This window comes from Corythoichthys intestinalis, chromosome 2 (assembly GCF_030265065.1).
Source record: "Corythoichthys intestinalis isolate RoL2023-P3 chromosome 2, ASM3026506v1, whole genome shotgun sequence".
NCBI classification, from domain to species: domain Eukaryota; kingdom Metazoa; phylum Chordata; class Actinopteri; order Syngnathiformes; family Syngnathidae; genus Corythoichthys; species Corythoichthys intestinalis.
In genome coordinates this window covers 8570426-8584327 of record NC_080396.1, presented here as the reverse complement: position 1 = coordinate 8584327, position 13902 = coordinate 8570426, and the positions used below count along the sequence as shown (strand labels likewise).

Sequence of the window (13902 nt, the reverse complement as noted above, 5' to 3'; positions counted from 1 at the left end):
TGGAGATGGACTTGATATTGCCCATGCTTCCTCACAATTTTGCTTCTTAAAGTGATCCTCTACCTTAAGTACATGTAGGCTCGAATTAACCACAATTGTTCTCTAAAATATGTTGTTAGAAAACACATAAAATGTTAAATCAATGGCAATATTTTATCATATTTAGTACACATTTTGACCGATAGTTGGCGCCATGTTTTGCGGGCTCGCAGTGATGATGTAAATGGGATGTTTCCAAATGTGTAGCGTATACAACAATTGCATATTGCTGCCTAAACTCGCAAAGTAAAATGCCACAATGTGCTGCTTTTGGATGCAATTTCCAGTCAAATGGTAACAAGTGGAGTGACGTGAGTGGTCAAGGTGGAATTATTATTTTTTGTGAATTAATGTGCATAAGTGGAAGCTTCTCCCCTTTTTGGTATCTTACCTAAAGCGCCCGGACATTTTTCCTGGATCCTCAGTCAAGTAACGGATCCGTCTAATTTCTGGATCCGACGGTCCCACCGCAGCGGCAATATTGGTTTCGGATCTGTCTAATTTCTGGATTTGTCGGTCCCACAGCGGCTTTTCGGATCAGTCTATTTTGTGGATTCGACAGTCTGATCGCGGTTGCAACATTGCCATGAGATCTGTCTAATTCCCGAATCTTCAAGTGAGTGAAAAAACACGGATTTGGATTACTATTGCTATCTTTTTTGTCGACTATTCTTCATGGGAGTTTTCCCCAAATTATACCAAATAATTAAAGCACTATGGCACGCTACAGTGATGACAGTGACTGACATGGACCTTACTTTTATGTTGGAGTTCGTCTGGGAACGCGTGTGTGCGTACCGCTGAGCTCCCGAGTGACGAGTGGTCAAGGTGAAAATATATATATATATATTTTTGTGAATAAATGTGCATAAGTGGAAGCTTCTCCCCTTTTTGGTACTTTTATGCACGTATCCTACCTACCACGCGTTACAATGTACAAGACATGGATTACACTCGATTTCAGGATTTGTTCCCGTCAAACTGTTGGCTTGTACTGTATGTAAAGCATACGACAGCTCTGGACACTAACAATCGACATAATTATAGTGGGACAAGTTTGAAAACGCAATATCTTACCTTGAAGATCTGCCAACAAAAACCGGAGTTCTCAACAGCATACACTCTCTCGCTCCGTTGTCAATGAGACGCACTTGCAGCGAGTACATCAACAGTTTTGCCCAATTCTTCTCTTACAAGGTACTGTATTTCCTGTTCTCATTTTGCCTTTGATGCTCGTCTTGTGAACGACCGACAGTGCTGTCCTGCTCTTCACTTTTCCGATCTGGTTCAAATTGGAAGGGCAGAACCGACGTCATGTTGGGGTAGCTAAGAGTGACACGCTGGAAGTTCGGCCCGGTGACGTCACGCACTGTGACGTAATAAGAATGGCGACCTATCACTTAAAATAATTTTACAAAATTTATTAAAACGAAAACATTAAAAGGGGGTCTAATATCAAATTATTATAACTCGTACTAATATTTATCTTTTAAGAATTGTCATATAGATCGAGGATCACTTTAAGTCCTCAGACAGTTCTTTGGTCTTCTTTCTTTTCTCCATGCGCAATGTGGTACACACGAGGACACAGGACAGAGGTTGAGTCAACTTTAATCCATTTAAACTGGCTGCAAGTGTGATTTAGTTACTGCCACCACTTGTTATGTGCCACAGGTACGTAACAGGCGCTGTTCATTACACAAATTAGAGAAGCATCACATGATTTTTCAAAGGTTACCAATACTTTTGTCGGGCCCATTTTTGGAGTTTTCTGTAAAATGATAATCTTTTTTTTTTTTCATTCTCTTTTGTGTTTTTTCATTGCAAGCAAAATAAATGAAGATAATACTACCAAAGCATACAAACACCACAGCGTCAGATTGAGCATTATCTGACAGAATCGCACGGGTCCCAATACTTTTAGCTCTGCTGCTAACTATAGCTGTGAAAATAGATTTTCTTATTTTAGACTGTTAACAAACTGTCTTTTTTGAACAGGGACATGCCTATTATGAGGTTGTTTTTTTTTGTGGTTATTTTAGATTTTTCCCTCTAGCACATTACACAATTTTCCATGTTTACGCCTTTTGACATTTAAGCGTAAAAATTGTACACAGCTGCATGGTGACTCTCTACAGCTCGGCCGGATCATCATCATTCCTTCACAATGACCCCTTCTGAGGGTCAGGTCTTTTCACTTCTCACCCGCCTCTCTATTCACTATATCCTTCCTCTCCTTGCACCGTCCCTCTCGCCCACTCTCTCAACTCCCCCACATGCTATGCTGACATCTTGCCTGTTGTGTGTGTCAGCTGGTTAACGCAAGGTGCACGGCGGCAGACAAGGACCAGAAAGATATAACCAACAACAGGTTACTGACAGGGGAGACAGACACTCAGGTACAACAGAGAAAGTCCAAGCTCAACCTACCCCTCGCCCTCATTCACTATCCATACCCCCCCACCCCCTCACCTGACTGGAGACACTGGCCACTCCACAGCAAGACCAAGGCCAGAAATCCACTTTTTCAAAGTTTAGGGATGCAAATTTGCTAAACATATGGTCAAATGTATCCTGTGACACGGCACATGCTGATAATTGGTTAATTTTTAGAGTCTGCACTTTGTCGCCTGCAATACATCCGGCCACTTGCCAACTAGACTTTACCAGTAGTGCGCTGGAGCTTTTGACCGAAGTGAGCAGAGCCGGAACGCTGTTTTTTTCCCCTCCCTTTAGGTTGTATGTTTTCAGAGATGGAGAGATTATATCATACAGTCCCTGACAAAAGTGTTGTCGCTTATCCATTTTGTAGAAACATTTGCTAATAACTAGAGATGCTGATCGATCGGGTCCGATCACGTCATTTTCAACGTATTGGAATCGGCAAAAAAATATTGGACATGCCTTTTTTAAATATATATACAGTATATTTTTTAATTAAATCGTTTTCTAATTGTATTTAACGTTACAGACATAATATGTTACACTTATCCAGAGTCTTTAGTTTAAACTTAAGGTAGGGTTATCAAATTTATCCCGATAACAGTGGTAATTAATTTTTTAAAAAATGTATCAGGTTAAAATATTTAACGCAATTAATGAATGCGCTGCACGACCCACTCACGCATTGTAGCGCTCAATCTGTAATGGCGCCGTTTTACCTATTTAGAGAGCTAAAAGGCAGCGTTAAGTGAGTAGAGTGAATTTTGGCAGCCTTTGGAGCCTTGTTTTAAATGGCTAAAGCCTTACACACCCTCTCCCTACGATTAGCAATATCGTGGGAAGCAATGTGGGGAAGCAAGGTAGTAATTGATCTTTTTGCTTAAATTCAGTGCCCATTTGGGGTCCTCCCATCGCGGATGAGGTGGAGATGAGCGTTTTTTTACAGAGCTCGTCTCCCAAGTTGTCTCTGATCGGCCGGCTGCTGGGCTGGCCCTTCCCAACTCACTGCCGATCGAACATGAGTGCCATCCATCCATCCATCCATTATCTTCCGCTTATTCCGGGGTCGGGTCGCGGGGGCAGCAGCTTCAGCAGGGAAGCTCAGACTTCCCTCTCCCCAGCCACTTCAGCCGCCTCCGGCGGGATTCCAAGGCGTTCCCAGGCCAGCCGAGCGACATAGTCTCTCCAGCGTGTCCTGGGTCGACCCCGGGGCCTCCCGCCGGTGGGACATGCCCGGAACACCTCTCCAGGGAGGCGTCCAGGAGGCATCCGAACCAGATGCCCGAGCCACCTCAACTGGCTCCTCTCAACGCAGAGGAGTAGCGGCTCGACACCAAGCCCCCTCCCGGATGACCGAGCTTCTCACCCGATCTCTAAGGGAGAGCCCGGACACCCTGCGGAGGAAACTCATTTCGGCCGCTTGTATCCGTAATCTTGTTCTTTCGGTCTCAACCCACAGCTCGTGACCATAGGTGAGGGTAGGAACGTAGATCGGCCGGTAAATCGAGAGCTTCGCCTTTTGGCTCAGCTCCTTCTTCACCACAACGGACCGGTCCAGAGTCCGCATCACTGCAGACATTGCACCGATCCGCCTATCAATCTCCCGCTCCCTCCTACCCTCACTCGTGAACAAGACCCCAAGATACTTGAACTCCTCCACTTGGGGCAGGATCTCATCCCCGACCCGAGAGGGTATGCCACCCTTTTCCGGCTGAGGACCATGGTCTCGGATTTGGAGGTGCTGATCTTCATCCCAACCGCTTCACACTCAGCTGCAAACCGCCCCAGTGAGAGTTGGAGGTCACGGCTTGATGACGCCAACAGCACCACATCGTCTGCAAAAAGCAGAGATGTAATGCTGAGGCCACCAAACCGGACACCCTCAACGCTTCGGCTGCGCCTAGAAATTCTGTCCATAAAAATTATGAACAGAATCGGTGACAAAGGGCAGCCTTGGCGGAGTCCAATCCTCACTGGGAACGAATTCGACTTACTGCCGGCAATGCGGACCAGACTCTGACACTGGTCGTACAGGGACCGAACAGCCCTTACCAAGGGGCTCGGTACCCCGTACTCCCGGAGCACCCTCCACAGGACTCCCCTAGGCACATGGTCGAACGCCTTCTCCAAATCCACAAAACACATGTAGACTGGTTGGGCGAACTCCCATGCAACCTCGAGGACCCTGCCGAGGGTGTAGAGCTGGTCCACTGTTCCACGGCCGGGACGAAAACCACACTGCTCCTCCTGAATCCGAGATTCGACTTCCCGACGGACCCTCCTCTCCAGCACCCCTGAATAGACTTTACCGAGGAGGCTGAGGAGTGTGATCCCTCTATAATTGGAACACACCCTCCGGTCCCCCTTTTTAAAAAGGGGGACCACCACCCCGGTCTGCCAATCCAGAGGCACTGTCCCCGATGTCCACGCGATGTTGTAGAGGCGTGTCAGCCATGACAGCCCTACAACATCCAGAGCCTTAAGGAACTCCGGGCGGATCTCATCTACCCCCGGGGCCTTGCCACCGAGGAGCTTACCAACCGCCTCAGTGACTTCAACCCCAGAGATTGAAGAGCCCACCTAGGAGTCCCCAGACTCTGCTTCCTCAAAGGAAGGCGTGTCGGTGGAATTGAGGAGGGCTTCGAAGTATTCTCCCCACCGACTCACGACATCCCGAGTTGAGGTCAGCAGTACACCATCTTCACTATACACAGTGTTAATGGTGCACTGCTTTCCTCTCCTCAGACGCCGGATGGTGGACCAGAATTTCCTCGAAGCCGTCCGGAAGTCGTTTTCCATGGCCTCGCTGAACTCCTCCCATGTCCGAGTTTTTGCCTCGGCGACCGCCGAAGCCGCAGTCCGCTTGGCCAGCCGGTACCTGTCAGCTGCCTCCGGAGTCCCACAGGCCAAAAAGGCCCGATAGGCCTCCTTCTTCAGCTTGACGGCATCCCTTACCGCTGGTGTCCACCAGCGGGTTCGGGGATTGCACCAACCACCTTACGGCCACAGCTCCGATCGGCCGCCTCAACAATGGAGGTGCGGAACATGGCCCACTCGGACTCAATGTCCCCCACCTCCCCCGGGACAAGGGAGAAGTTCTGCCGGAGGTGGGTGTTGAAGCCCTTTCTGACAGGGGATTCTGCCAGACGTTTCCAGCAGACCCTCACAATACGTTTGGGCCTGCCAGGTCTGACCAGCATCTTCCCCCACCATCGGAGCCAACACACCACCAGGTGGTGATCAGTTGACAGCTCTGCCCCTCTCTTCACCCGAGTGTCCAAAACATGCGGCCGCAAGTCCGATGACACGATCACAAAGTCGATCATCGAACTGCGGCCTAGGGTGTCCTGGTGCCAAATGCACATATGGACACCCTTATGTTTGAACATGGTGTTTGTTATGGACAATCCGTGACGAGCACAGAAGTCCAATAACAGAACATCGCTCGGGTTCTGATCAGGGGGGCCGTTCCCGAACATGAGTGCTGTATATTAAAATGCGTAGAGGAAAATTAAACTCCGAAAAGTGACCTGCGTGGTTCCCCTAGTCAAAGAGGTGCACAATCAGTTTTTTTCCCCCAGACATTTCTGCCTGTCAAAACTGTTGCCACTTCCAGGATCGCCACTTTATGCACCAGCAGTCCTGGTTGCTGCTTCCAGGAAATATACTCAGCGCCACACCATATGCTTCTATTTGTTATTTTTCAAGTGGTGAGAGCGCAACTGATCATCGATTGTAACATCCCAGGTAAAGATGTCAGGCTTACGTTGTTTTATGAAAATTTATTTAAATCACAACACGGCGCCTGCTCGTAAAAGCAGAGTGTATTCTCCCTTCTACTCTCGCTCCTGTGTGATTAATTGCGTTTAATTGCGATCACAAAAAAAAAAAACAGTGATCACAAAATAATGACAGTCTAGAAGGTGTAGTAATTTCGAAATTTGCCGAGTTTCCGTTTCAGAGGTAAACCGCGTGGGCGATGAGATAACACATGAGGCTTCTCCTTTTTACGCATGCTTAGTTTGCGCAAATGCAGGCGTACCTTGCAGAAGCTGGGAGGCCCTCAAACACACCTTGAACGAAGTGTGTACAGGTATAAAAATAGTCGGCAAAATACTCTTGAGAAAATTATGTCCTAGTGTAGACGTAGCCTTTAATTGTTTGGTAAAAATTGGTTTCAATTGCTCCTTAAGTTTCCTTAGGCACAGGGTTCACTTACTTATTGTTCCCCCTTCTGTCATTGTTTGCATGTTATCGTCATTAAAATATGAAAAACTATAAATGTTTGGGTGGTTTTAGTTAAACTGTTTTTACATCTGTGTGATTTTGACAAAGATCAGATCACATTTGATGGTGATTTTATGCAGAAATTTGAGAAATTTCAAATGGTTTTAAAACGTTTTCATACCACTGTATTTCTTTTATTTGTGGTTCCAAACTTTTAGCCTGTACTCTATGTAGAGGTACCACTGTATGTGTACTTTTTATGTTTTCCTTGAGAACATCTTTTTGTTTGGCGTAAAAACACTGTGTTTAATTGTGCAAAAAAAATGTGTATCCATTTGCAATTCAGATAAAATGACAAAAACTAAAAACAGTTCCTCCTGTATCCAGAATTCACCAACTGATGAGTGGTGTGTTAGCAAATCTCTACAGTCTTGCTGAGGAGTGACCGCAATGCTTCCCACGCAGCTTTGCCAGCTTCATTTAATCATATTGCCTTTTTCTGTTTCTTCCCTCCCCTTTATATTGTCTTGGTTTTCCTAAGTTATTATGGGTTCCGTTGGAATGCAATCACATTGGAGTGGTGTTTTTCCTCCCAGAGTTCAGGGGTGTGAGGGCATCTGGGCTCATTGACATATTCAACACAGTCCCTCTCCAGCCGGTCCAAAACACTGCACCAGTTGGACAGCAGCAGGACAGAGCTGGATGGAAATGTGTTTATTTTCATGGTTTGGCTTCTGGTGTATTGGTTGCATGTTTTCTTTGTGTTCGTGGTCGGCTTGGTGTGTAACTATGCACGTGCGCTTGTGTTGTTTTCTTTTTCATATCTTTGCAACAAAGATATTTCTTATTTTCAAAGTAACACATGCAGTCCAAACGTTGATCACGGTTGCTACTACAGATAGCGTTCTAACATTGGTGTTGATCTGACTCATTTTGATCATTCAAAACCAAACACTGCCATCGCCATGAAATTGTTGATTAAGTAAAAAAATGTACATGTCTGATGTAAAATGTGTTTTTACAAAATGGTTTTTGTATCTTTGATTTTTAGGTGATACGAGGACGGTTAGACTCGCTTGCTGTAGCAACGATTAAAGCCCTAACCACAGTGATGCATAAATCACCAGCTGCAAAGGTAAAGGGTCATCTAATGCAGAACCGGTATCAAACTCAAGGCACGGGGGCCGTATCTGGCCCACAACGTCATGCTCTGTGGCCTGCAAAAGCTAATCCTATGCATCAAGTTCATGTTTCTTGCTAAATACTAAAATTGCAGATTTTCATACCGTACACTTAGTCAGCGTGTTGTTCTCTATTAATTTTTTTATTTTAAATTGCCTTTCAAGATGACATACTTGACATATATCTGTGTTGGATTTTATCAAGTAAATTTCCCCCAAAAATGTGACTTATACTCCGGTGTGACTTATGAGTTTTTTCACCTCTTCGTTGGGCATTTAATGGTTGGTTCGACTCATAGTCCGAAAAATACGGTAATAAAATGAATAATTAGGGCTGCAGCTATCGATTATTTTAGTACGAATAATCGAGTAATCAGATAAGGAACAAGAAAAATTAAAATTCCTAAACTGAGCCGCAAACGTTTTTTTTTTTTTTTTTTTTTTTTTTAAACAATGCTTTTAACAAATGGTTCAGACACATATTCCCACAAAAAACGGCTAAATATACCAATAAACTACATTACGAATGCATTAAAAAAAAAATATTAGCTCAAACAAAAACTTTAATGATGTTGGTCTTAACAGGGAGCAGCTGGATTTAGCAATGTGAAATGAGGCCAACTAGAGGGCAGTGTATCCACCCAGATCAATAAAACTAAATCCAAACACTTAAAAAAAAAAATTTAAAAAAATTACAACGCCACTTTAAACGAATACTCGAAGCAGCAAAATTTAATTCAAATCTTTTTTTCTAATCGAATACTGGAGTTAAACCGAATAATTGTTGCAGCACTAATAATAATTAAAATCTTTTTTTCTGATGCCCCACAGGAGGTGTTCAAGGAAAGGATCGGTTATAATCACTTGTATGAAATTCTCGTTTCGCTCGGCCAGCCATCTCGACACCTTCTTAAAGAGTTGATGAACATGGTAAGACCATCTGTTGTTGTGTTTCTTCCATAGCTTGTCTTGTAACAGCCTCTGTTTTTGTAGGCAGTGGAGGGTGAACATACATCAGTGGGCCTTTTGGGAATCAGCAATGTGGAACCTTTGCTCCTGCTGGTCCAGTGGCTGCCAGAATTGGACTCATCCGAGTTGCAGATTTTTGCTGCCGACTGGCTCTGTCGCCTCGTCTGCCTTAATCGCCAGACACGTGCCATCTGCGTCAATGCCGCAATGGTCTTGAGAGCACTGGCTGTTCTCGAGTGCCACCGGCAACTACACAGAGTGTGTGCAGAGAGCCTTTTGCGATTAGTAGGCTGTCTTGGTTCCCATTCATTGAGTGCCAAGGATCTCCTTAGGCTCCTGCACCTGCTTAGGCCTCCAGAATCTAGCCAAGCGCACCCTTATGTGGGTCCTGCTCTAAAAGCTCTCTTAGCTATGGTACGTAAGCAGGGTCTGGAAAGCGCAATGCAATACTTTGATCTTTCGCCCAGCATGGCTGGCATCGCAGTTCCAACGGTGCAGCGCTGGCCAGGCACTGCCTTCAGCTTCCTAGCCTGGTTGTCCCTGGACCAGGATCAATTGGGTCCATTCAGCAAAGACAAGAGAAAACAGCTCTACAGGTTAGTTAAAGCAGCACTTCACAACTTTTCAACCTTCATTAAACATATTTTTAACTTTGGTGATGAAACATCGATTTACAAGTAGTTGAATGAAACCTCTGTGACGGCCCTAGTGGGTCTGTATCACTTTCACTGGTACCTTTTTTTTAAGGGAAAAAAAAACATGAACTCGATACTAGGGTTGTTCAGATCATGTTTTTTTGCTCCCGATCCGATCCCGATCGTTTTAGTTTGAGTATCTGCCGATCCCGATATTTCCCGATCCGATTGCTTGTTTTGGCTCCCGATTCAATTCCAATCATTCTCTATAATTTTTCCCAATCATATACATTTTCGCAATGCATTAAGAAAAAAATGAATAAAACTCGGACGAATATATACATTCAACATACAGTACATAAGTACTGTATTTGTTTATTATGACAATAAATCCTCAAGATGACATTTACATTATTAACTCATTCACTCCCAGCCATTTTCACCAGAGCAAGGCCATTCGCTCCCGGCCGCTTTTTCCGGATTTTGACTGATTTTGCAAGGCCCACAGAAAATTCTGTTCCATGGCTATATAAACATGGAACCCACCAAAAGATTAGACTCTCTTCTTTCGGCAGGAAAAAAAAATTAAGTTCATATCTTTTTCTATTCTTTAGAAATCAGCATTAGAAAATAGCTTAGTTTGAGCAATTTTCCAATTTCTGATGAAAAAACGGAGAAAATGAGCCTTTTGTAAACGCATACATTTCAAACATAAGTTTGACTTTAACACGGCTATTTTTTGCTTCAGTGACATCCCAAACATCTGAATAATGTTTTCCTTTTACAAAATAACATGAACAACCAGCCAAATAGAGTTTTTGATAGCAAAGTAACAATTTATTCACACATGACTACTGAGAGATGACGGTTTGTCGCCGAGATGACGCCGTTGTCGCCACGTCAGCCGTGTAAACATTGTCCCTCATCGTTGTCTGTCTCACAAAGATGGATTATTTTTGCGTTTCTGCGGGGTCTGCTTGGCGAGCCGCTTCACTGAGGGTCTCACTCGTTTTGCGCCTGGCCTTCCAGGCGTCCTCTCGTTATTTTGTTCTGTCGGAGCGCCGCCTGGCATCGTGCCGCCAGCGCTCCGACCTTGCTGCCCGGCCGTTCACTACTGTTGAATCGGGTTGCCTGGTCTTGCAAAATGCGCTACTGCCCTCCAGTGGCCAGTTTTATTTCTTTAAAATGGGTTTGGAGTGTTGTTCTTTGTTTCTCAGTGGAAGGTATATATGCTTCTTATTAAAAAAACCCCACAAAAGACGTATAAATACGTTTTTGGGACAGTGAAGCATTTAAAAATAGAACGTATTTATACGTTTCCGGGAGCAAATAAGTTAACATTCTTTCTGTGAGAGGGATCCACGGATATAAAGACTTGTGACTTTGTATATTGTGACTAAATATTGCCATCTAGTGTATTTGTTGAGCTTGCAGTAAATGATACTGTGGCTAAGCCTGTCGCAATATGCAATAAATCCATTTATCGCGTTGTATATAAAATTGAAGACGGTAATTTTCCTGCTGCGATTTATCGGCTCGCGTGCACGTGCGCGCGCGTGCGTTTGTCGCGTGCGTGCGTGCACCCATGACGCACGCGCTTACGGCAGATGTGTGGCAGACGTGCTTGACAGCGCTGTTTAAAGTTCAGCTTCCTTGTGCCACTCTGTTTTATTGACTTCTGGGTATGTTCGTTTTAAACATTTGAGTTTGAGTGACTGTCATTTAATGGATGGAGGCAGGGCCGAGTGCACTGTCGGCGCACAGCAATGAGCGAGCGGAATGAGGAAGAGAACGAACCAGTTTGCAAAATGTTTCTGGAGGTTGTTTCAACAAAGATGGCCAACAGAATAAATTTACTTGCTCATTTGAAACACTATCATCCTCTCCAGTTTTCACTGCTTAGTAAGAAAACTGCATCGCAACAAGCAGCGCCTCCTCGTCACGTTAATTGACAATTAGAGGTATTCGCTTGATGTGAGAAATGCAGATGACACCGCGCAAAATAGCGTTCCCTCACGGAAAGTGAAGTCCGCTACATTGCTGAAGAAATGAGACAGTTTTACCTCTGTTAAATGATATTTGATACCTTTGGGAGGCAAATTTTTGTTACTGCTACTTAATTAGTCTATTTTTCTCTGTTGTTGTTGAAGTGCAAATTGTTACTGCAACTTTATACCTATGTGCCTAAATGCTTCAGTTATTAAGTGCAATTTTATTTTTTCTTGAAAAAAAAAAACATTTATTATGTGTTTCTGTGCGGTATTAATATTGTCTTTTACTTGAAAGAGGCATGGTCTATTGTTTTTAGTTGTGATTTCTTAAAAGGTATATTTTAATTTAAATGTAAACATTTGCGTTTAAATGGGTGTACTTGATCTATTAATATATACTGTATTCTCACTGTGTTATTGTAAATCGGTTAAAAGGGGACGGGACTTGATAAGCATATGCTTCTCTCGTCAGCCCTTGTCTTCGTTTTTTTCGGGTTGCTCATATCACATCTTGCAACTGTCAATGATACCGATGATGACAACAGTAAATAAATAAATAAACGCTAAAAAAAAAAAAAAAAACTTTTTTTTTTGGGGGGGGGGGGCAATAATTTATGAGATAATTTATCGCCCACTAAAATTTGTTATCGCGACAGGCCTAACTGTGGCCATGCCCAAATGCATGATGGGAAGTGGAACCATGACTGTGCGTAGTGCTACCAATTGATATATCTTCTCTGCATTGGGAAATAACATAAGGTGTTAAGATAAAGATCAATTGCTACCTTGCTTCCCCACATTGCTTCCCATGATATTTCTAATCGTAGGGAGAGAGATTGTAAGGCTTTAGCCAATTAAAAAAAGGCTCCAAAGGCTGCCAAAATTCACTCTACTCATTTTACGCTGCCTTTTATCTCTATATAGATAAAACGGTGTCATTACAGATTGAGCGCTACAATGCGTGAGTGGGTCGTGAAGCACATGAATTAATTGCGTTAAATATTTTAACGTGATACATTTTTTAAAAAATTAATTACCACCGTTATTGGGATAAATCTGATAACCCTACCTGAAGCCTAAACTAAAGACTCTGGATGAGTGTAACATATTATGTCTATAAAGTTAAATACTATTAGAAAACGATTTAATTAAAATATATATATATATATGTTAAAAAAAGGCATGGCCGATATTTTTTTGCCGATTCCGATACTTTGAAAATGACGTGATCGGACCCGATCGATCGGTGATCACTCGGGATGCCGATCGATTGGGACATCTTTACTCGATACACATTAATTACCTTCGCAGAAAGAGTTATTTTGAGGGGGAAATAAATGAACTCTATTATATAAGCTGCACACAGACTTCTTTTCATTGTGTCAAAGTGTCATTTTGTCAGTCTTGTCCCATGAAAAGATATACAGTACTTAAATATCTGCAGAAATGCGAGGGGTGTACTCACTTGTGTACACTCACACTCACTGTATATGTCTAATCAATATTTATTTTCCCTATTTCTCAACCTTTGCAGTTTTTTCACCTCGGGTGGCACAGGGTTCGAGGCCTTTATTAGCGCTGCGGGAGTGCTGGTGGTGGCTGTTTGCACAAAGAAGGAATACGTCACAGTCATGCTGCCTGACAACTGCTTCTGTGACTCTCTCTGGGTAAGTGACATGGGGTCAAAATTACTATGCAACATACTTGACACTAGCGCTGCGTGATATACTGAGCTGGTCAAACGTATTTGCACCCCTGCAATTCTGTCAGAAAATGCTCAATTTATTCCAGAAAATGATAGAAATTACAAATGCTTTGGTATTAATATCTTCATTTAGTTTGCTTGCCATGATAAAAAACAAAACAAAAGAGAATGAAAAAATGTAAATAAATAAAAAAGAAATTAAATCATTATCATCTTACACAAAACTCCAAAAATGGGCCAGTATTGGCACCCTTTGAAAAATCAGGTGATGCGTCTCTAACTTGTCTAATCAATCGCACCTATTACTTACCTGTGGCACATAACAGGTGGTGGCAATAACTAAATCACACTTGCAGCCAGGTAAACTGGATTAAAGTTGACACAACCTCGGTCCTGTGTCCTTGTGTGTACCACATTGAGCATGGAGAAAAGAAAGAAGATCAAAGAACTGTCTGAGGACTTGAGAAGCAAAATTGTGAGGAAGCATGGGCAATCTCAAGGCTACAACTCCATCTCCAAAGACTTGAATGTTCCTGTGTCTACCGTGCGCAGTGTCATCAATAAGTGTAAAACCCATGGCACTGTGGCTAAACTCCCTAGATGTGGATGGAAAATGACTTACAGCAAGAAGGGCTTGAACAGTGCATTTCAAACAGAGGGCCAAGTATTGGACAACTTATTGTTACTGGCTGCTGTTATCTGGCTGCTGATGA

General features: G+C 43.4%; 1 protein-coding gene across 3 annotated transcripts in view; it reads left to right on the top strand.

The window, feature by feature from the left end:
• nbeal1 (neurobeachin-like 1) overlaps window positions 1-13902 on the top strand; it is a 132472-nt gene that overhangs the window by 45415 nt on the left and 73155 nt on the right. For 2 of the 3 annotated variants that reach the window (XM_057818747.1, XM_057818738.1), the window contains exons 11-15: window positions 2352-2438; window positions 7760-7843; window positions 8721-8819; window positions 8883-9454; window positions 13019-13151. In XM_057818747.1, coding sequence (XP_057674730.1) covers window positions 2352-2438; window positions 7760-7843; window positions 8721-8819; window positions 8883-9454; window positions 13019-13151 — 975 coding nt within the window. The remainder of the gene's footprint in view (window positions 1-2351; window positions 2439-7759; window positions 7844-8720; window positions 8820-8882; window positions 9455-13018; window positions 13152-13902) is intronic. The other variant, XM_057818755.1, reaches the window with a different exon arrangement.